This window comes from Notothenia rossii, assembly GCF_949606895.1.
Source record: "Notothenia rossii genome assembly, chromosome: 4".
Classification (NCBI taxonomy): domain Eukaryota; kingdom Metazoa; phylum Chordata; class Actinopteri; order Perciformes; family Nototheniidae; genus Notothenia; species Notothenia rossii.
Window position 1 is genome coordinate 51691378 of NC_136902.1, and position 24697 is coordinate 51716074.

General features: G+C 44.3%; 1 protein-coding gene across 2 annotated transcripts; it reads right to left on the reverse strand.

Moving 5' to 3' along the window:
- Window positions 1–641: 641 nt before the first annotated feature.
- Window positions 642–23908, reverse strand: rsf1a (remodeling and spacing factor 1a). Of its 2 annotated transcripts, none has more exons than XM_079677462.1 (18): window positions 23312–23908; window positions 20143–20234; window positions 19067–19159; window positions 18755–18960; window positions 18158–18276; window positions 14567–14659; window positions 13171–14467; window positions 12624–12801; window positions 12290–12532; window positions 11208–11312; window positions 9535–9614; window positions 9046–9094; window positions 8681–8787; window positions 8522–8586; window positions 7605–7779; window positions 7245–7471; window positions 6602–6799; window positions 642–5810 (listed from the first exon to the last, which is right to left on the reverse strand). In XM_079677462.1, exons 1-18 carry the CDS (start codon window positions 23463–23465, stop codon window positions 5098–5100), a joined length of 4194 nt encoding a protein of 1397 aa, XP_079533588.1. In that variant the 5' UTR covers window positions 23466–23908; the 3' UTR covers window positions 642–5097. The 2 variants fall into 2 exon arrangements, with proteins under 2 accessions (XP_079533588.1, XP_079533587.1); XM_079677461.1 differs by having other exon boundaries at window positions 18152–18276.
- Window positions 23909–24697: the final 789 nt, after the last annotated feature.

The window sequence follows — 24697 nt, forward strand, 5'->3', positions numbered from 1 at the left end:
TCAGCTTTAATGGTAAAATAACTAATATGTTTAACTTAATTAATGATTGCGTGCAATTTTACCTATTAAAGCATGGCGATAAATCATTTTATTTTGTAGGTTTCAACCTTTATACAGTCTATGGTTTCAACGGGATGTGCTTATTATGTGTAATTGTATGCTCTTGACGCAAATGGTATATGTAGCGTCTCACTGTAGCCAGAGGGCAGACAAGTAAAAGAACCGTGAAGTTCGGTGATACTTACACAACACAATTACAAGTAAATCTAAATGAATAAATAAGTACAAAAAACAAGTTAAATTAAAATAATAAAGCTTGCTGTAGTCCTTATTATTTACAGAGAAATACATTCAATGTATACATGTTTATATGTCAAAAATATGATTCAATTACATTTCTGTTTAGCAACATCACTACACTAGGTTTTTATCTCCTAAGACCATGGTTCAAATTCGCATTTTAAAACAGAGTTGTACAGTATTACAAAAATAACTTAAACATAAAACCTACATCCCTATCTCAGCAGCTCAGCTGGGACTTCTTCAAAGCAGAAACATCCACTTCAAGGCTTTTAGGATTGAAATACATTTCTTGTAAAAAATCATTTCAGGAATGAAAATAAGGCAAGGACACAGTGAGCTTTTGAGGAGATGCCTTGGCTGTTGGTTTTTAATAACTTAGAAAACATTTATGTTACAGCAATACTACAGTAACAGTACAACAGATAAATGCAAGGAGCCACCTTCACGTTCAGTGGAGCCTCTGAATCACACCACTGGGTCTGAACATTAGAAAAGCAACAGATGTTGCCACAGTGCCAACACACAGTCACACCGGGTTCAGTGGAATGATGTGGGGCTGGGGGCATTAACACACACTACTCTCCCCGTCCTGCTCTAACAGGTGGTGGTGGTGGGGGGGTTCATCTTGCCTTTAGAGTTCTCAGAGGGTGTTATCACTGGTCTCCAAATGCTGTCAGAAACTCTCCATCACAACAAAAACAAATCCGTTGTAACAGATTGAATGTTGGTCCTGAATCTATATTTAAAACGTTGTTCTGAGTCTAACTGAGCTCATCAATTATAAGAAATATTTGTGATGATACAATAATGTGCTTCTGCCTTAAGGAGGGTTTTCCAATACACTCTGTTTAAAATCTAAGAAATGTAATCTAGACATGTATGTGCAATGGGATCTTCAGAACAACACGTTATCAAACAAGTTAGCAGGTAATGAGTCCCTGTACGAAGAGTATTTATTTAATGTATTTGGACTTTCCCCAAAAGGAGGTCCCAAAACACCTGAGCATTCACAGGAAAGTACCTGAAAGAACATTTAGACACCTAATGAAGAGGCCCCTCAAATCTCCAGCCATCTGCACATTTTGTTTTGTCAATTTCTAAGTGAGACCGCAGGGCCAGTACGTTTCAGTTATCCCAGTAACTAAATCAACCACTCAATCTTTTGATGGAGCTTTGGGGCGCTGAGAAGGTCTTCTAATATTCTGTATTCGTGACTCAAAAATCTAACATTATTGCAAAGATTAACTGATCAATTTCAGATGTTTTCTCTCATTGTCTCCTGATATAATCTGAGGAATACACTTTATTTATTCTTGTTTTCAGTCATTACAGTATGTCCTTCCAAGTGTGATAACCAATGACCAAGCAGAAGCAACAATGTGCTCACTGAGAAATCCATGTCCTTTTTAAAATGGAACCACATCTGAAAAAAAAACTAACTTTCTCTTTGTCTGAAGGATTCCTCTGTATGTACATCTTCAGTTTCAGGATGCCCTTCACATCTTTTTTTCATTTTAGTTTTGGTCTGACAACTGACAGAAGCATTTCCCCAGAGGTGCTAAACACTGTGTGTAACATATCACTCTGCACAGGAAAAATTCCTAAAGTTGGAATCAGCCCGTCCTCCAACTCTGTATACTGGTGGCGGTCCTCTGCCTTTGTTCAGTAGTGTTATTCCTTTTCTGACATTTTACAATAAAGAAATAAATGAATGTTTCTCTGTTTGAATCTTTGCTGGTTAAGGAGCACTGCTCATTCAAACTGCATGTACCCAGAAAGCTCCAGAGATGATGGGAGAGTAAACTTGAACTTGGATAACGCTAATGAAATATAAATCACTGACTTTTGTTGTGTTTGAAAGCAGTGCTTATTATATGAAACATGTGATAATAGAGGCTCAGAGGAGATCAGGCCGTCTCCATCAAACTGAAGAAGGACCTTCTGGATTTCAGATCAAAATCAAATCACTTCTACTGCCACTCACAGCCTTGATGATAAAACATATGTGTGACATGTTTTTCACGCTGAATGAAGGTCTAGCTGAGCGTTCAGTATCAGGTAGTTATCAACTGCATTTGATAAGGTATTTATCTGATCAAACTAGAATGCACTGTGTTTTTTGACATACTTCCATATCCTCTTTCTACTGAAACAAGCCCATGTGTCTGAACTTCAATGTGTACTTTATTTTACTTAACTAATGTTTACTGACTTACACAACAAGTTTCTCCGTTTAGTTTATTTTTGTTTCAATTTCAGCCAATTTCGAATGATTTCACGCCTATTCAAATTTTGCTTATCATAAATATATGTTTCTTAGTCTATTAAACATGTTAATAGCTAGCGAACATTTTGAAATGTCAAACGATCATATTTTTGCAGGAAGAAAGTACCAGTCAAATGTGAGGTGTTTAAAGAATGTGATGAAGAATGTGGCAGAGTGACTTTAGAGCTCTATATCTGTTCTCAGAGTTTGGACATCATCTGTTTTCAGCTCAACTAAACCTTTGGACTGACACCAAGTCTGCCCTCTGCAGGAAGTGACTGATCTCAGCAGGTCAGAGGCTGTCAGAGCTGGACTATCATGTGACTGTGACGGAATGTTCCATTCTGCAGGCAGGGACCCTCCGTCAACACACCTCCAATGGAACACCAGAGGAAACCTCTAAATATGTCTGGGCAGTTTATGGATATCATTCAGATATCATGAGACTACATTTGGAATATTTAAAATCCTAATATTGTAATTAACGTACTTTCCTGATTTGAAAGGCTGCATTACAGGCTGATTTTATATGTTGTATTATTATTTTTTACCCACTAGGTCATTATATCCACATCACAGATGATTAGTTATCAAAAATCTACAATATGGTTGTTATATCAATATGGTGTCTCAGGTATAAAATCAGATGAAGGTGAGCAGTGTTCTGCAGAGTGAACAGGAGCAAAGCAGCGACACCCCCACACACCTCCTCTCCTTCATATAGAAAATATAACACTATCTTTTACAACAGGACTAAGAGAACAGACATCTATTATCTTACAGCGTACAAGGCAGTCTGTACAGCAGACCTGGGACCAGCAGAAAGAGAGGACGGTGAAGCAACACTTCAGCTGGGGGGGGGGCTTTGAGCCAACAGTATCAGACTGTGGGAGGCAGGGGCAGCTTATTGATGCACGTTCAGGTGATCCTGGTCAACTTGAGTAAAGGGAAGTCATTGAATGGAGCATCCATCATTTACACCCTGAACTATGGCCGTACGCAGGATTTTATAAATACGGAGGTCCTTGAATAATCTGCTAGGGGGGCTCAGGTGTCCCCACAAGCATTTTGGATTTCCCTGCAGTAGATATGTGCTTTGTAAGACATTTGAAGGGGCAGATGTTGGATAACAAGTAGATTTAAAACCATGAGTGATCTCTGAAGTAGTTCTGCGTGAAAATCAGATCAAATGCTGCTGGACATGCAGAGGAGGATACAATTCATGTTGTCAACATTGTGTTGAGTTGTTGACGTTAAAGTGACGCCATCTTTCTCTGGGATCTACTCTTTCTCTCTATGGCTCCTGCCAGAGGTTACCAATTCCTTTACTGTGTTATTCCTTATTTGTCATTCCATCTTTGTGTTAGTATAACCTTCACCCCGTTAGCCACCTGTAGCAAAGTGTACAAAACTAAGTGATGGAAGATATAGGAAAATATGAACCTGGGCTGCAACACCTAATTGGCTGACAACTTAAAACTATTCAGTTGAAGCTAATGCAAAGAACAACTAAAAGCGTTCAGCAGCGAGAGGCTGCAGCTCTGCTCAGAGTCAGCACTGAGCTCACCTCTGCAGAAAGCATTTTGACTTCCCCCGTTGACAAGGAGCACCTGAACGCACCGCAAGTGTTGCTGAAGCTTTGATGTGGGGCGGGGGGCTTCAGTTTGATCCCTCATCAGTCCCAGAAAATAATGAGTACTGCAGTTGCATTTAAAAAAAAGCTCCACAGCGTTTGCTTCATGATGTTCCAACTTACCTCCAGTAGGATCCAACCAGCAGGTAGTTTACAGACGGGAAGAGCAACATGTGTACGTTCTCTTGCTATTCTGAGCTCCTGTGGCTAATGAACATTCATATTTCACTGTCATTCCCACTCTCACAAAACCCTGCTCCTCATGACGCAAATGACCTGTCATCAGTTCCTTATTCCAACTGCAGTCATGATGCCCCCCCACCTGCTCTTTACGTGATCTGGAGACAATCTTATTTAGGAGTGTGCATGTAACAACCACCCAACATACATTTGAAAACCTAGAGAAATCAAAGCAGAAGTGTCTGCGTGGTGGGATCGTCTGGAGGTAAGAGAGGAGCCTCCGAAGTGTTACTGTGACACCGACTCTCCTCTGGCTGCGGGTCGGCAAGTGCTCTGAGGATGATGAAGTGCTTTAGAATGAGGTACAAACACTCCTGTGAGTCCAGGCACAACCTGCAGTGTGAGTGCAGCCAGACACACACAGGAAGTGCAGCCAGACACACACAGGAAGTGCAGCCAGACACACACAGGAAGTGCAGCCGCTGACACAGGAAGTGGCTCCGGTCCGGCTGTGAGGCGGCTGAGCAGAGGTGAGGATGAGTGTGAATGCATAATCCTGAGTCTGAAGTACAGTGTGTGACGGAGAGAGCACTCTAACACAACCACGAGGAGGAGGAGCAGCACGGGGGGGGGGGGGGGGGGGGGGGGGGGGCATGTCTGTGGGTGAAAGGCATGACACTTAAAAAAAGCAAACAGAAAGCTTATTCACACGTCATCATGACTGCGGACTGTTTTGGACAGAGTTCAATGTCTGGCCCTCCCCCTCCTCCTTTTCCTCCCCCTCCTGATGCGAGGGCCCGTTGTGGCAGCCGGGCTCTGCTCTGTCTCTGGTTGCAGCAGGACCCTCGGCCACCGGCTCCTCTGGGCCCCTGGGGGTCCGATGTCTGTTTGAAGGGGACAGGCTCCGGCCCCTCCTCTTTTCCTGAGTGTCACTGTCGGTCCTCCTCTCCACCTCTGAACACTTCTTCATCGTCTCTTCCTCCTCCCTGTCTTCCTCTTCATCATCAGAGTCAATGCGGTTGAGTCTTTTGCGGACTGGACGATCCTCCTCTGATGAAGACTCAGACTCTTCGTCCTCCTCTTCGTCAGTAGAAGGTCTCCTCTTCTTCAGCATCTGAGCGAGGCGCTTGCGTCTCTGCTGGGACAGAATCTCCCTCCTCCTCCCCCGACCCATCTTCTCCAGGTCCTCCTCTTCTCTGTCCGTCCTCTTCACCCTCTTCCTCTTGTCTCTGTCCTTCTCTAACCGTTTCCTTTTCAGCCGCCTCCCTCGCTCCCGCTCATCCTCCTCGTTTCTCCTCGGCCTTCCTCTCGTCCTCTTCCTCAGGGGGTCTTCCTCCTCTCTTCTCCTCTTGTTCGCTCTTCGTCTCCTGTCATCATCATCTAGGTCTTCATAATTGTCCTCCTCTGAGTCTCTGGAAGACGGTGTGACTAAAACAAAAAGGAAAGAGGGAGTAATAAAACGTCAGCAAAACCGATGAGGTGTCCATTTATCCTTGTGACAAATACCAACAGCAGGACTGTGAAGAAGAACATGAGCAGCCTCCACAGATTGATCATTACTGTAGCCGTTAGCTCTGCAGCCCGAGGGGGTCTCTCCGGGTCATCTCCACACAATACTGAAGTCCACGTGTCAGCACTGTGAACCTGGAAATGTTGAGTACCCCAAAGCTTTATGATAGAAATTTAGTGTAGGGTCCCCAGCACATAGAAACTTCCGGATGCTAGCCGGCAATTTGCATAATTAGCAAACATTTAGTTAATTAGCATATGCAACCAATAGCTTAAAGATGGTTTGGCCAATTTGGACAATTTGGAGGTTACTGAGGATGTTCAATACATTTCAGTTTTAACCAGGAAGTGGCCATATTTGTATTCACGGTGGGGTGATTTTTATGAGCTTTGGGTCGATTTATACGTTTTAGGGGATTCCATACTGCCATCTTTTATCCTAAAATGTCAGAAATGCATTCAGCATCCTCAATAACCTCCAAAACCCGACCAAAATTGTCCAAATCGGCCAGGCTATTTTTTAGCTATTGTCTGCATATACGAATGAATGCAACTTGTGCTAATTACCCAACATGTGCAACTTGTGCTGGGGACCGTACTATACATTCTAACATAAAACTTTGGGGTCCCAATATTTCCGGGTTGGTAACAGGACTCTATGGGCTGACAACTAGACTACTGTGTGATGCAGTGTGTGAGGACTGACTGACCGTCGCTGTAGTCGCTGGAGAGATGCTCCTTGCAAGATCTGCCACGGGGTCGGACCCCCACCTTCTTGGCGGAGGCCCGGGAGTTGTCGGAGGACTCAGACGTCTCGCGGTAGTTTACCTGCTGACGCTGGCCCCGCCTCAGGCCCCGCCTATTTTTGTCATCGTCACTGTCAGTCATGTCGCTGAACTGATCAGAGTCTGGAGAGGAGAGAAGACCCTTACTCAAGTGTTTTATATAAATGACTCTTCTTTCCTCTGCTGAACATCAGGGTAGACTGAATATCTGGGGGCATTATACTGTTGGTAGTACAACACCTTATTCTCTGGGAAATGAATCAGTCCTTATTACAACTTCTAAACGCTATCGGTTGAATGTTATGCTTTATATATGCCTTAACACAGCTGCAGGGGCTTTCCATCCATCCTTTAAGTATTCATTCCATCAGCTGGAACAGCTGGAACAGCTGTGTTCTCACAATATTTATTTTCATTTCATTTCAAACCTTTATTTAACCAGATTGGTCCCATTGAAATCCTAGATCTCTTTTTCAAGGGAGATCTGCTTTTAGATTTCATCAAACACAATCAGTCTACTCTGCAAATGTAATGCAAACCATTCTGTGTTGCAGCGTGGAAGCCTCACCCATCTCTTCCTCAGTCTCCTCCTCTTCCTCTGAGGATCGTCTTCGTCGCCGTCTGAGCCGCTTCCTGCCCCGCCGCTGGGTCTTTCCAGGGCGGGGCTTAGATGCCCCCCTCCCTGCCCGTTTAGAACGCGACCCGATGTCTAAGCTGTCTACATCGCTGCCGGCATCTTCATCTTCCTCCTCGTCTTCATCAGGCCCTGACGCACCAAACTCCTCTTCCTCTGAGCTTTGAGGAGGAAGAGGAAGAAAACATGAAGCAAACAAATGGAAGAAAGTATGTGTGTGTGTGTGTGTGTGTGTGTGTGTGTGTGTGTGTGTGTGTGTGTGTGTGTGTGTGTGTGTGTGTGTGTGTGTGTTACCTGTTGCTGAGCATGAACTCATCTTCACTCTCAGCTGCCGTGCTGTCGCTCTCCAGGTCATTCAGTCTCCGCCTCTTCCTGTTCCTGGCAGCGTGAGCCTGGCCTCTGATTGGCCGCTGGCTCTCCTTCCCTTCCTCGGCTAGGATGGCTGTGAGGTTTCTACCCCGCCGTGCTCCTACATCACAACAGTCCAGGTTAGAGCAGATGGTTAGATGTGTTCTCCATCATCTTAATGGGCAAGGTCAATGTTTGTGTAAATATCAGTTTTATTTCCTTGAAGTAGAAAATAGGCAAAAATTGAAATCATCAATAAAAAAGGGCTATCCTTGCATCCCTAACAGATACATACAGAATACATGTAGAGATGGGAAGTCCAATGATTCACTGAGTGGATTTTGGTTTATGAAATCTAACCGGGAGATACCAAAAGGTTCTAATACCTAGTACTTATCTTACTATAGGGATTTATTAAATGAGGAATATAGATTTATTAAACCATTTAAAAATGTTGGACAAACATTAAAAACATCATGTAATTGCTCTTCACACACATACAGCACGTTTTAACTGTGAGAGCAGGATGTGGAGTCAAATACTGGATGCATACATTAAGGTGTGTCCGTGGTGTTATGCCAGTTGACTGTAATGACTGACTAACACTCATGCATCATTAATGCAGTCTGGAGGAAGAGATCTCCTGAATGTCATCATGTTCAGATGCAGAAACTATAAAACCGAGCTTCTGTTAAAACGTATGACTTCATCAACATGCTCCTAAGAGCTGCTGTCTAAGGGTAGGAATATTAATACAACTTTTAAAATAAAAATCTTAACATATAAACGGTGTTTCTAATTCTGCAGATAACCTCATCACAGCACGAAATGTGCCACATGTTCCCCCCTCCCCTCACACTCACCCCCACAGAGGTCCCTGATGTCCTCATCTATAGCCTCATCGATGGCATCATCAAAATCATCAAACCTGCAACACACATTTCAGAGCACCTTGTTTGTGTGGCAATATATTTGGGTGAGACAATGAATGCAACAGAACCCCCCACGCCGGCGGCACCCACCTGTAGCTGATGTGCTTCCTGGTTCTGGTGGATCTCCTCCCCAGATTTTTGCTCTTTTTGGGATCTTTCTTCTTTGTGGTCTTCTCCTCTTCCACCTCATCCCCCTCCTGAACAGTCAAGAAAAGTTGTAATCTTGATCTGTTTAATAAGGGCTCGTATATATCTGACATCAACAGATGGGCACAATGTCAGGTCAGTTTTTTTCTAAGACATTAGACAGTGTCATAATGTGTTAGTTTCAATGGCCAGCTTCATTGTGATAACTGCAAATTCTGAACGTTAGCAACTCCAAAAGTCAATCTTTATATTTAAATGTTAGTTTTGGACATTACAGAAGACAAGATGACGTGCTGGACATTACTCACAGGGATGATGTTCTCCACACTGATCCCCACGTACACCAGACGCTCCCTCCTGGACACACAGGGAGAGACACACACACACACACACCATGTTCACTTTAACACGTGGAACTACAATTAACAGTATATTATTTCATTATACATTCTGTTTGTGTTTATCCTATTCTATTAACATGTATATAGAGTCCTGCATTTATTTTTTACTCTTACGTTCTCTTGACCTGTACTGTATATAGTTTACTTCTTCTGCATGACTTGCATATCGGTCTTGCACTAATTTATTCTACTCTGTTTCTTCTTGCGCTATTCGTATTGTTTTATGTCTTATAAATACTATGTTGCATTGTTGGAGGAGCCTGGTACTTCAGATTCTCATTGACATAACTGCTACTGTGTGTGTGTGTGTGTGTGTGTGTGTGTGTGTGTGTGTGTGTGTGTGTGTGTGTGTGTGTGTGTGTGTGTGTGTGTGTGTGTGTGTGTGTGTGTGTGTACCTCCTCTCTGCTCTCTCTCTTTTCTTCAGAGCACTGTCCAGGTTCAGCAGATGCTCCTCCAGTTTCTCACACAGCAGCTTCTGCAGGGAGGAAAACAAATCAAAACAAATCAAATGCTGGAAAACTTGTGTTAGTGAACATCAACACTCTTTCATAACACTGAAATGTGTTCCTAAGCACCGAGTTTTGATTACTTTCTGAAAGCTGGCATTGAATGTCTGTTCAAAATAAAAATATGATTCGGTGGTTATTTGATGAAAATATTTCCTAATTTATTTGAAAGCATGAAATATTTGAGCACGTTGTTGTAATTTGTTAAATTAATCTCAACATAGCTGAGCTAATATAGCTTAGTAGTGTAGTTATTGTGTTGTATTGTCTATGTACTATGTGTGTAGGTACTGTATGGAAAACCTCAGCCTTATGTCAATATGAAAGCAAAACGAACAATCAGTTCTTAGTCTAATCATCAGAAACTTAAATACATACTTGAGTTTTTACTAGAACATCTTTAAATGCTTTTATGTTCAAAGCATATGTTATTTTCTGATACTCTGCGTCTGAATATACAAGTGTACCCCTCAGTTTGAAGTTTTAGCATGTCACCCAAAAACAGCCCGCTCTGATTGGTCGGTGTTTGCAGGTGTGTATCTGTGCACTCTGCCTTCATTCCACAGCTGCACATATGCTTTCATATACACATATACCTGTATATCTGGTGCAGACACATCACAACCTTATGGGGGTCCGGACAGTTTGTTTAAGGCTCAGTGTCTTAATATGGGCTGGAGAGTGTATCTATGGACGGAGCCTTTTAATTAGGGCTGTCAAGTTAACGCGTTAACGACATTTTTTTTAGCGCCACTAATTATTTTAACATGCGATTAACGCATGTGTATTTGTCCTCGGCCCGCCCCGTAGTTTCAGAGCCCAAAGGCTTGACGTTGTTGTTGTTGTTAGTTGGATGGTGGGAGATTCTAGTGAGAGATATGGATACAAAAAAAGGTGTTTTAAACAGCAAGCCAAGCACACAGCTGATGCTGACAGCCCCGCTCCTGCCACTTGCTTGCGGCAGACCGCGCTTGAAAGTTTGCCGGGGAGACGCCTGGACACGGCGTCTACGAGCAGCAACCTTTCAACAGCGATAGCTAAATGGGTGGCTACAGCTTAACATTGTGGAGGACGAGGGGCTGCGTGAGATAATTGGGATCGCATCCAACGTGTAGACTGCACATCACAGCGCATTATTCTGACCCACAGTGGGAACTTCAGTCTCATGCTTTGACTGTTATGAAGACAGAGGAGCGGCATTTCGCCGACAACTGTAAACAGGCTTGTCTGTTTGAGCAACTGGCTCAGTGCAGAGAAGTACACAGGGTTAGGAGAGAGAGTAAGAGAGAGAGAGGTTCCAGGTTGTTGTATTGAGAATATTCAGGAGAATATTTGTCATTGTTCCAATGATAATAAACAAAAATTTGCATAAAGCATATTTGTCCACTCATATGTTGATAAGAGTATTAAAAACTTGAAAAATATTCCTCTAAGGTACATTTAGAACAGGTAAAAAATTTGCGATTAACTATGGACATCATGCGATTAAATATTTGTATCGACTGACAGCCCTACTTTAAATACTTTCACGGTAAACAGCATGGAAATCACACACAGCTTACATGTTGGCAGGGTGGACAGAACCACTGTCCGTCTGGAATCAACATGAGCGGCGGCCGCAGACAAGCGGTGTGGTACCCACTGTCACAGGAGTCACACAGCAGGATCTGAGGACACACACACACACACACACACACACACACACACACACACACACACACACACACACACACACACACACACACACACACACACACACACACACACACACACACACACACACACACACACACACACACACACACACACACACACACACACACACACACACACACACACACACACACACACACACACACACACACACACACACACACACACACACACACACACACTTCAGGGACAACTCTTTGCATTGATATAAACCACTATATAAACTACTCTTAATACTATGATGGGTAAATGCTGTGGCTACATTTCACTGCGTGTGGTGCTGTAGACATGTGTAGCAAATGAGTGTGGATTGGATTCAAATTGGATTTGAATTCATTTCAATTGTTCTATTTCACTTTGTTGAAGAACAAACAGCCAGGCCTTCACACGGCCTAATAACACTGGAGCCAGTGCTGGAAGTTACCCTGGATCCAGCCCTTCATCAGTCTGCAGAGACGATCCATCATCATCATCATCATCATCATATATCCATCAAAGATGGCCGACTTTTTCTGTTGACAGCCTCTCCAAAGGGACCATTCGCTGATCTGCTTCATGCACATGCATTACTCTTCAGGCTTTTCATGTTGGTCTACTTTATAGACAGGGATTTCAAACTCCAGGCAACTTGTGTATTTATAGTGTTAAATATTGTTTCATGCAGTTTTACTACGTGTTCTCTTTATGCAGAGCACAGGGCCACACTAATGTGACACTGAACCCCCTCTGAGACTCCGTGACCCCCTCTGTGACTCCGTGACCCCCTCTGTGACTCTGAGACCACCTCTGAGAGACTGAGACCCCCTCTGTGACTCCGAGACCCCCTCTGTGACTCTGAGACCCCCTCTGTGACTCCGAGACCCCCTCTGTGACTCCTTGACCCCCTCTGAGACTGAGACCCCCTCTGAGACCCCCTCTGAGACCCCCTCACCAGTTCCGGGTGGTTGGGCAGTCCGCAGTGACTGCAGGCGTCCTCACTGGGAAGCTCCTGTGATTTACACAATTCTTCAGAATCACTCCCTTCTTCACTCTCCTCCTCTCCTCGTTTCCTCCCTCGGTCCTCCTCCTCCTCTCCTCGTTTCCTCCCTCGGTCCTCCACCTCCTCCTCCTCGTTCAGTTTGCGTCTCTTAACACGGACGTTGGACCAGCGGGGGCGCCGGTGCCTCCGCTTACCCTGAACATGAAGGAGAGAATTCAACAAATGAAAACCGGCAAAGAAAACCCAAGTTGATGTTCATTCTCACAAAGCACATGAAAATGATTACCCGTTGTTTCCTTATTTGCCCAACAGGTTCCTTTTTTCCCTCTTTCTTTGTCGTTAAGCTTTGCTCCTCTTCATCTTCCTCCCCCATTCTATCAGAGAGTGCCTGTGTTTGTTTAGGCTTCTTTCTCTGGCTCTCAGAAGCCTTGGAGCTTGGCCTGCAGTTTGGCAAAGCAGATGATCTTCAAGAAGAAAAGTAGAAATGGACTGAATTTATTGTCAAAATCAAACAAGTTGTATCTGATATGAAAAACAAGCAGCGAGTTCATTCTGGAGATTTAGAAAGGGATCGCTAGTGAGCGCAGTGTGCTACATCAAAGTAATGCAACACATGTATGTAACCCGCTGTCAGGGGGGTGGGGCAGACACGAGCACACGTTCATAGAGACTGTAACATGCAGACTTTTGTGTACAACTGTTCTTCCATGTAAGAAAAGTGAGGCAAGCTGTATTATATGTATAGCTCTAAAACAGACAGGGAATGGGATTCATCAGGTCGGACCACCCTTCTAATCAAACCCACACCTTTATGGAGGGTATTCAACACGTACCTGCAGATCCTGGAGGATCTCCTGAGCATCCTCCCTTCATCTTGCTCCTCCTCCTCCCCCCTCTCTTTCTGCCCCTCCTTTCCCCCTTTCCCCCTTAGCTTGCTCCTGCGATGGGGGGGGATCTTGATCTTCAGCCTGATTCCTTCTTTCTGGAGCTCAGAGGAGGCTTCCTCCAGGGGACCCTGCCTCTCCCCTGATGCAAGCCCAGTGTCCTTCACCCTGACCTGGGCAGCCGTCCCACAATTGACCCCCCCTCCCTGCTGCTCCTTTTTCTCCTCCTGGTCAACTTTTCTAAGAGTTGGAGAGCTGCTCTGTGGTTCCGCCTCCACCTTTGCTAAAGTGATTTTATCTTCCTGGTCATCTTTACTTCCTCCTTCTTCCACAGGGCACCCAGACACACTCCCCCTCTCCTCCCTCTCCTCACTGCTGTGTCCAGTCTTCCTCTCCCTGTGTAGCTGCTCCTCAGTTACTTGTTGACCCTGGTCCTCTGCAGTGTGTCCCTGAGGGTCCTCTGAGGGCAGAGACAGTGAGGAGGGGCTCTCTGCAGCGTCAGGCAGAGGAACAGATTTCCGGGATGGCAGCGGCTGGTTCCTGGTTGTCTGAGTGTCCATGGCTGCAGGAGCGCTGGCTGCTGCTGTCATCGTCTCCCCCTCAGCATCCCCCTTCCTCACCAGCACTGACTGCCGGCTCACCTCCCTGTCTTCCCCCCCCCGCTGGTCTAAGCTGGTCCCGTTTAGTTCCTGCTGCTCAGCCCCGGAGGCTCTATGGCGCTCCAGCGGGCTGCGGATGACTCCTACATGACCTATAACGCCGACCTGACCTATGACCCCAATGACTCCATTGTGACCCTCTTTGTGGGGCGGGGGCAGAGGGGCCCTTCCGTTGCTCAGTTCTTGACTTGATGCAGTGACCAGGAGCTGCTGCGAGGGGGGGGGGGCCTTGGCCTGGATGACGGAGGGGTTGCACACGATGATGCTGCTGCTGTTCTTCAGGTGGTTACTGAAGCTCTCCGCCAGCTTCAGCTCCCTCTTCTTCAGTGGTATCTTGGCCTGCTCGCTGCGAGTGACCACAGCCCGCTCCACTTCCTCCTCCTTGTTCACTTCCTGCTTTGTCACAGTCGCACCTGGTGCCATGACAACCGACACAGCATTTTTTGGATTGTCAGTGTCCCTGGATTCTGATTTGATGACGGTGGTTATGGTGCTCACGCGGTTGTCAAAGACAGGTGATGATATGTGTTCTGTCTTCTCTTCCTTCACCTCAGTGTTCCCCGGCTGGGTGTGCTCCAGCTGTATCACTGCACACAGAGGGACAGAGTGAACCATTAAAGACAATGTTCTATTCCTCCTGAAACAAAGCAAACAGGGGGGTTAACAGATATATGTGATCGAGGTACCTGCAGTTAGGTGTTCCTCTGCCTTTACAAGCTCACCCCCCCGACTGTCAGTTTGTTCCTCTGGGGTCTTGGTGCTTCCAACAGCCTCACCCCCTGAATTTTACACACACACACACACACACACACACACACACACACACACACACACACACACACACACACACACACACACACACACACACACACACACACACACACACACACACACACACACACACACACACACACACACACACACACACACACACACACACACACACACACACACACACACACACACACACACACACACACACACACACACACACACACACACACACACACACACACACACACACACACACTATTTGACTTTCATTATATTAATTTCAGATCATTATCACTTTTGGTATTTCTTTTATCTTTGGCCTTTAAAAGAGGGAAATTGTTCTGAGTTCCTTTTTTTCTCATCTTTGCCGATCTTAGATCAGTGTTCCCTGCCTAAATGTGATTAAAGTCATTGGAGGAGGACAACAACTTTATATATTCTCTCTCGGTAATACTCCTATGATCAGTGATGCAAACACAGGTATGGTGAAAAAAGAGAGAACTATTAGAAGTAGAAAAAAAACAGCGTAATATACCATCTGACAAAGGCCTGTGTTATAATGCTTCAATTAACTGTTCTTTATAATTTACTCAGATCAATAGAGACAGAGATTTTAAGTGATAAATCAAGGGTTTTTATTATTATTTACAGAAGGGAACCTTTTTCCTTTCAATTTGTACAACATCCTCCGAGGGCCGTACAAATTATTGAACTCAACCTCTGCTTAAAAAAACTAAAATCACAGCCCATTCATTTGGCCTTTCTTTCATGCTGTGCAAAGAAAAAGCAACCTCTTAATCCAGATGACTCACGTATGCATGCATGTGCACTAGGGCTGTAACGATACACTAATCTCACGATACGATACGATACACGATATTGAGCTCACGATACGATATATATCACGATATTCAGCCAACGATACGATTCGATATAATTCGATACACTTACATCATGTTCTGAAAGATTTTAAAGGGACAGTGTGATTTTGGTGACATCTTGTGAGTGTTCCATTGACTTGGATTGAATTAATTCAACTGAAAACTGAAAGCATCAATTATACAATATATGGCTCTGACTGGACAGAGAGTCTACAGCTTGCAAATGCTGGAGAAAATGACTCAAAAGATGTGGTGAGAAAATTTATTTCATTTATTGAAACAGTGCCAACTGTAGTTTACAAGCCTTTGAAACGTAAGTACATAAAGTGCAGTATCACAATGGACAATGGAGAATTAAAAGGTGCAGCAGGTGGCCTGTTCTGAACAGATTCTTTTACAGCATTTTTAGCTTAACACAGAATATGAGGTAGCCAATCATTCAAGTCACTAAGAACAACATTTAATGTAAAATGTACCTGCCAATAATTCAAGTCCAAAGGAGTAACATTTAAGCCAAAAACACTAAACAGAAAGGCTCCTCTCTACATAACTGCATCTACATTGTCTTCAGATTTTTGTTCAGGAATATAATCTGATCAACGTGGTCTGGGAGAAGTGCACTTCTCTGAGCAGTGACGATGGCCCATTCCCAAACCGCCCCCTACACCCTACCCCTCCGTTTGCGCATAGACGCGGAGGGTCCGCCTACGAGTGTGGAGCGGTGTGGAGGGGGAGTGGGCTATCAAGCCCTCAAACAGCGAGTCTGCAGCAGTGCTGACTTGAGACCGGTCTCTACCTGACCGGAGTCGCGCTGTGTGTGTCCGTTGCTGTCAAGCTGTTAACAAGTAGTTCCAGCAAACATCCACTGATAAACTGCGATGTTAACAACCTCATGATAACCTCATATGTTTTAACTTAGGATTTTTCTGTGTTTAGTCTAGAAAAAGGTAAATGTGTGCATTTTATTATAAAGTTGTGTATATTTACAGACCGTTGCAAAAACTAAGAAGCTTATAAACATCAGGTTTAAAACTAAAAGAGCTTTGAAACACAATGAAAGATGTTCGGAGTTTTATTTGAGTTATTAATTTAAACTTTTTGTCTAAGAGATGCTGATTTGAAACCGTTGTTACATACAGTTACGGCATTTCCTGTTTCTGCCGGAGAGAGGGGAGGCCGTCCCAAAGCTTGCTGCTGTATTTACTCCCTCCATCTGATAGGAGGGAGCCTTGTTGAGCTGCGAATGTGGCTACAGACGGAGTTCACTCCGTCGAGGGAGTGGTTTGGGATTGGGCCGATATCTCCGGCGGTAGAGAAGACCCTCTCCAGTGTGGTTAATGTTTGCCGCCATTCTCCTGAACCGCTTCGCACTCACTGCGAGAAGAAGACACCGGCGTCTGTGTATCTAGAAATGCTCTACAGCGACACAAGCGGCTCGGCTGGCTGACGTAACCGCTCTTCATGCAAAGCGAACAGGGGGAATGGGCAGCGAGCAGAGTGCCAGGCGGAACACTGGGGATTTGAATGGGAGTTAATGTATCGATACCCGCGGCTGAAATATCGATACTTTCTCGGGAAACAAAATATCGATATATATCGCAGGATCGATTAAATTGCAAAGCCCTAATGTGCACGGTGTGGCATGACCACCAAAACAGAAAAATATATGGACACAAGATGTGGGCAAATGTATTTAGTATCCTATCCATGTGAACATGATTTAAGTGGGGGGGACCTAACCTCCTCTCGGGGGTTACGGGGGCATGCTCCCCCGGGAAGATTTTTTTTTAAATATTGAAGTTAAAAGCATCAATCTGGTGCACTTTGAGAGCAACATGAGGAGATCTATGGGTACATCTTTCAACATCCATATGAAACAGAACTGTAAGCAGATTTTTCTTTTTGGATATTTTACAAATCACTCCCTTTTAAACTCCATTCTTGTTATTTTTAACAACTTTTTTTGTTACTGTCATATAGTATTTTATACCTGTTTTTCATTTAGTCTCTAATGTCTCATTAATAACTATAATGATCATATCAAGGTGTGCCTTAACCTCACTGAGCTGAGGTTATTTGAGCCTCTCAGGAGAGAGCTCTCTTCCACCTGGTTATAGAAAAGCTCTTTAAATTCTTTAGCATAGCTAGCTAACCAGATGCTAATAACAACAGATCGCCACTGTGCTAACAAATAAAGACACAGCCACGCAAACACTGCGGCATGTGTACGGCTACTTATGGGTACTCTAATATTTGAAGAGCTGGAGCGGCGTTCCGATGCTCTCCGTTACTCCTTTCAGACGAGACATAACCACGTGAAGACCTATGGTGAAGACACGTTACGCTCGTGTTGTGTTCAATGAACCTGTCCTTGGCCAGGAAAAACAGGCACTCGCTTGTTTAATTATTTTGCGATCTAGATTTCTTCTTCTTTTTTGAAGTGAGAAGTTGTCCGTCCGTCCGTCAGTCAGTTGGACGGACGGACTGCCCCCTCCCAAAAACGAAAACTCTTCGGTTCTCCACGAATTACACAAGTCACCCAAATCAGCGTTAAAAAAGCGGGAGGCGCCGAAAAGCGACTAATTTGCATCACTGTATGATCTAAACTCCATTCACCTGCACCTGTCTGTGTGGGGCTGGCACTCCTATCCAGGTCCTGGTTCTGTTCCTGGTCCTGACTCTGTTTGGGTTCAACTTGTCCCTTTAGCAGCTCCAAAGCCTCCGCCAGGTCTGTGCGGTTCCTGAGAACAGAGTATGGACAAGCGGCTCAAAACAGATAACAACAGGGCAGCAGGGTGTGACATGACGCTGCACAGTGTGAGGAGACGGCTTTAAGACGGCCTTAAAAGGAATATTTAATATAACAGTGCAGATTAATTCACCAACTTTAGACGTCAATCCAAAAACAACACATTTTACATCAATTACTCAACTTTTTCTTTTTCTCAAAAGAATCAAAAAATTGAGAAACTTGATGAATTTAAGAAAATGGTGGAACATCAAGAGACCTAGAGTTAGAGTTTATGTGGAAGTTTGTTTGTTTTAAGTAACTTGTGAACCAATTGAGTGATCGTACGACTGGATGAGACCTGGGTATTACTGCACAAGTTGGGGGAGAATTTGCAAATAGATGTTTAGATATAGTTTTTTTTTTTTTATAATTGAGAAAAAAGTAAGTATAGCTGTGCGTGCAGTCTGAGACATGTGAGACAGTGATACCTGACGATGCACTTCCAGGTGGAGCCGTCCAGGTCGTCCTGCTCCTCTGTGTACAGGCGGATGTTCTGCTCAGGGTCCAGCTGCAGCCAGTACATCAGGCCCTGCTGGTCCCGGCCTATTGGCTGGAGGCGCATCTTCTCTGGGTCCTCCTCATTGATCGCCATCTTGAACTTCAGGTTGTCATCAAACTGACACTCGCAGAGATACTGATGGAGAGAAGGTGGAGGACATCAATGTGTTATTGCATTGACTGCAGATGTTTAGACTTTTAGTTACACTTGTTGCATTGACTAAAAACCAGGCATGTCATACTTTTAGGATGCATGACTTGCACTCCATGGACATCTCCTGGTAGCCCTTCTGTTCCAGCTCCCAGGCCCAGGTGCTGTTCAGCTCCTGGCACACCTACAGGAACACACGGTTAGGATGTGGTCAGTAAGGAACACAGGATTTGTTTCATCTCTCAAGTCTCCATCTGTTGACCACTGCAGCAAGGCTCTACAGTTAGGTGGATGTTCAATTTACTTGCATACAGTTTCTGTACAAAATACACATATGTTATCTTCCTATAATAAAACACTCTATCCTTCCTACACAACTACTTTAGTTGTAGGCTGTGGTCACAGGTAAGGAAACTTGAGAGGGATAGTTTAGATGTTTTGAAGTGGGGTGCATTTACATACAGTAAATGTTGATCTCTTCTTTGGTGAAGCAGACAGGGTACAGGGTTCTACATTTGTGTTTCTTTTCAAGGGCAAGTTTATGAGCTGAAGTGAAAGTGAGTAGTTTTTTGAGTGAGCAAAACTCCAGATTTATTTACTTAGAAGAGACATTTAGTCTTATTTTGCCTTGTCATTTGATTAACCGCTAATAAAGAAATATGTCCAAAAGGGACATCTGAAGGCAAGGGGAAACGGTGAAAAGCACAACATTTCTTATCTTCTGGGCTGGTATTCCTGTCTGCTTCTACAAACTGGGGTCGTTCGGGTCGCATGTTACTCTAGCTAATCTATGACAGAGGATATTTAGCTCATTCAACCCCACTTCAAAACATCTCAGCTATCCCTTTAAGATGCAGCAAGCACCCTCCGGAGACAGCTCCCTCACTGATGGCTGAACCTGTTTAATCATGACACACACACACACACACACACACACACACACACACACACACACACACACACACACACACACACACACACACACACACACACACACACACACACACACACACACACACACACACACACACACACACACACACACACACACACACACACACACACACACACACACACACACACACACACACACACACACACACACACACACACACACACACACACACACACACACACACACACACACACACACACACACACACACACCTTAGCCAGGTATTTCTCCCAGCGGTCAGTGGTCACAGACCTCCCCAGTTTTCTGAGCAGCTTCACGTGGAGCTCCACCAGGGGTTTAGGAACTGGAAAACACACAGGATGATTACAAACATAATACTGTGCATTTCTTTTATGAGGTATGTAAAACAACCAAGTTCATAACAAAAGAGAACTTATTTCATCTTTAACTTGGTTCCGGATTCTAAATACTTCTTATGATGAAAATCAGATTTGTAAAGGCACGTCCACACAGCGGCGTGCGTTGAAGTTTCAACGCTTCTGCCCATTCACTTTGAATGGGGTGACGTCACGCTTCGCCGAACTGCACTGTGGGGAGCGTAGCTACGCGTTGCTCGCATCAAAAGTTGAGCAATGTTCAACTTTTGACGCCTCGCAGAAGCGTCAGCCAATGAAATCCCGTTTATTCAAATCTGCCAGTATAAGCGCTAGCCAATCAAACCGCGTGCTGGGAGAGACTACGCAGGTCATTTCCTCATATTCCAAAAAATGGAAATGGAGGGAAAATTCATTATAGCGGTAGTGAATCACCCGATGCTGTATGATCAGTCCCTGTTCGTCTACCGGGATACAAACCGGAGGAGCCAGGCATGGAGGGACGTGGCAGAGACAGTGGGTGAAACTGGTAGGTTTTTGCCTGTTTGGGGATTTTATATCCAGTGTACTTCATTTTAACATTGCTATTGCTTTGTATGTCGGGGGCGGGAGATTCATGTGATTGGTTGTTGGTCGCGTTGCTAGCAAATAATCCCCAAGCTTCCGATACGCCAAGCGTCAACGCACGCCGCTGTTGTTTGGACGGGCCGTAACGGAGCATACACACGGCGGCGTGCGTTGCCGCTTGCCGGCGGGGGGGGCTGAAACTCGACCAACAACCAATCACATGAGTCTCCCGCCCCAGACACACAAGCACGCCGTTTGATTGGCTAGAGCTTGCACTGGCATATGATTCGATTGGCTGACGCCTCCGTCGAGGCGGCAAAAGTAGAACATTGCTCTACTTTTGCAGCGAGCACCGCGAGAGAAGCTACGCTTTGCTCCCACAATGCAGTTCGGTGAATCGTGACGTCACCCCATTCAAAGTGAATGGGCAGAAGCGTGGAAGCGGCAACGCACGCCGCCGTGTGTAACATAGGGGTTTTTTATTTTTATTTCTTTCAGCAGTTTTTGGAAAACAGTAATCCAGCGATGAATGGATAAAAAGGAATTTACACTCTGTATGATTCCTATCATGACAGCGGTGTTCTTACAGACTCAAAGCCCTTATGTCGTACTGTAATCTTTGAGCGCTTATCAGCCAGTTTTCAGTGCTTTATAAAAGCTTTGAGATAAGCATTACAAACAGACACTTTTGCCCATGTGTTCTCTGTACTGACACTGTCTTTATTTACTTTTTGTGCTTTATAAGTATCATTTATATAGCTGGTGGCTCATGAGTGTGATGCTGGGTCAACAAAGGTTTACTGTGCACAGATCTCACAGCTAAATGTTTATTTCCAGGTAAACATTTATCACTCTGCCATGTACACTGTTTTGTTAAAATAAATGCAAATAGTTTGTAATTGTTTTATAAAATGATAATTGTCCAGGTATCAATAAAATCAACCCATCAGGGTCATTTGTCCCACTTCCGAAAAAAGGTTATAATTCCTTCCCTTTCTAATAACTCTTTAAATAATGCCAATTCAAATGATTTATTTTAAATTTTGGCAGGGGAATGATTTATTGATAAGATGAAATTCCTAAAGGAAAAGCCTGACATTAACATGAACCTCATCGCTTTAAAGTACTCTCTACTCTGCAGGAGATTTGGGGATTGTACTTAGTGACATTTCATTTAAGAAGACTCCATTAATTTGTCTTCATTATTTATTTTAGCTATTCTGCAATATAGTTTTTTCAAGATGAAAGAAATAGTTGTGTCATTATGCATGTCCTGTTTATTGTTCTCATGATACTGTAAACAACTGGCATTTATTACCAGGTCAATAACTAAAATCACAGCCTCGGAGCATTGCATCAACAACCTGACTGTGTGGTCTGTGTGAGGCTGTTAGGATACCATGAATTTACAGGAAATTCCAGTTCTCTCTGTAGCGCACGTTTTCTAGGCTCAAAAAAAGACAACAATTCAGTGTCGGGAGAAAACGCAGTTAATCAGACCAGAGTCTAGAATGTAATATGATTATTGTAGCTCACTAAAGAATGTTAGCAACTATGTCTGACTTTATGCTCTAACGTTATGGAAAGTGAAGGCTTACATTAAGCAACATAACTAACGGTAACTGAAAACGGTCCCGCTGTGAGGGCTAACACGGTTTGTAGAGACACAAACATCACAACTACACGCCTCAGGCATCTCCGTCTTATCCTTAAACACGTCCTCAGTTAACTGAAGGGCTTGGTGTTGTACTTTGGCTAAAAGTTGACGAACTCATCGATGCTAACTAGTTAGCCAGTAGCCAGTCACCATTGCGCATGCGCACACTTGACAGCCTCTCTACCAATGCCTCAAAAATAACATCCCCTGTGTTCAGCTGTGGCTCACTTCTGGCAGCCGTCTAAAAGACAGATCCAAGAGAATACCAGCACAATAATGACGTCCAGTCCGACTGCCTGTGGGGGCAAGGCCGGGGGGGAAATAACACCTGACAACCCTCCGCAGCTAGCTGTGTCTGTGTGTGGTCACTAGGCAGTGCTGCATCATGGCTCCCACACCGTCCAGCGTTCACTGATCAATACAAAACATTATCGACGATCTGTCACTTGACTTTTACCCACGGGGATAGCTAGCAAAACTGTTTTACTCCCGCCTGTATCCCTGACTGTAGCACAACATAGCCCTGAGTGTTTGGGATGTGGATTGGGTTAGCTGTGTGTTAGCAGTCTGCGTTTTCTCAAATATTTACTCAGAAACTTGGACAAAAACTGGTTCTCTTTCGAGGAAAACTGAGTCTGACACGGGCCAAAAGGTGCCACAGAGTGTAGCTGCTCGCTGATCTAATGGTGCCCTGCCGGGGGGGCACTATCTACATTTTCCACATCCTCCTCATCACGGTGGTGATGGTGGTGGACCCCTTCTCCTTCGGTTTCAAGTGTCGCAGCTTTCTACCACTACTTCGCCCCACCACCGATCTCTCACCTGTCGTTGTGTCACGCAGATATCTCTCCATCTGCGGGAAAGTCATCTCGGGCAGGTCCAGCACTGCTCCGTACCGCTCCAGGAACGAACAGACCTCTGCGAAGCTCGGGCAGAGCGGCGGGCCGGAGCTTCTCAGCAGCACCGGAGCAGCCATCTTTCCAGGCGGAGAGAAACAGGAGGGGAGGGCGCTGCTGGGATGCGACTTTGTGCGAATGAAATGAATGGAGGGGGTGAAGCGGCATCTACCGGGATCAAGCGGGACAACACGGTAGCATGCTGCTTCCGGTTAGGATTTTCAAATTACCGTTCTGGATTCGGTAAACAGAAAACTTAACAAGATGGAAACTTACACAAGTTTCTCACACTTTTTCAAAATCATTTTAATGTGTCAGAGAGTGTTGTTTCAATATGTTTAGTGTCATCCTTTGTTGACTCCCATAAAACCGTGTTTTCTCACAGTGGAGTGGGGAATTCAATTGTTTAAATGATCGTGATGTCTTTTATTCCCCAAACAGTTTTATGCTTTGAAGATTGCTATTTTTTAAATCTAAAATATGTATTAAATATTATTAAATTATTATTTTAAAATATTCTGAAAGTTGGAATTATACGTTTTCTCTGGATTTGCCTTTAATATTTTTGTTTTAAAAATATGCGACGCACCTATGCGGTAACCCTGGGCATCATGTATTGCTTGCGACTAATTTAACTAAAGTAAATCGTTTTTATTATTGTAGAGATAGTCAAGTTTTAGTTCAAACCATAGACTGTATGGTTCAAACACATGCATTAAAGTCATATTTTCGGTCTTGAAAGGGGCATCGACTGTAAAATAATAAACTACTATTGAGAACCTCTGCCCTCATGTACTTCATTGTGGACACACAACCCTTATCTTCCGGTAACACTGGGCATCATGTGCGCGAGCTTGACGCAGCTGGGAGAAGTTGGGAGGACCATGGAGGGTAGAGAGAGAAATGCCCAGAATTCACCGCGATAGAGACACATTAAAACCATTTCAAAATGGTTTTTGCTCCTCAAACGATTCCAAAATAGCTCAATAGCATCGCATGGCCTCAGTCCTCAACACACATTAGTGACCAAACATAGGTGTGAACAAAAGCATAACAACTGACGCTGCATCTCATGTGATTTCTTTTTATGATTAAAGCTTTTTATTTATTTATTTTCAAATGGTTGGACCAAATGCTCTGTTCTGTAGGAGCTCAGCACCACTGCATGCTGCGTATAGAGTCATGCTGCCCAGGAGCATGCTGCCTTTACGGACTGTTGGAAATATTGGCACGTCAGAGGGATTTTGATTTTACACAATGTGCTTGCAGTTAACATGTTTTTTGTCTTAAGAGCTCTATTTAATAAGACAGG

Excerpts from the sequence above, each read along its gene's own strand:
- rsf1a (XM_079677461.1), bottom strand. The coding sequence starts at position 23,465 with ATGGCTGCTCCGGTGCTGCTGAGAAGCTCCGGCCCGCCGCTCTGCCCG. Across the intron at positions 20,235-23,311 it reads TCTGCGTGACACAACGACAG|TTCCTAAACCCCTGGTGGAG; the intron begins GTGAGAGATCGG and ends TGTGTTTTCCAG. Across the intron at positions 18,961-19,066 it reads GCAAGTCATGCATCCTAAAA|TATCTCTGCGAGTGTCAGTT; the intron begins GTATGACATGCC and ends TCTCTCCATCAG.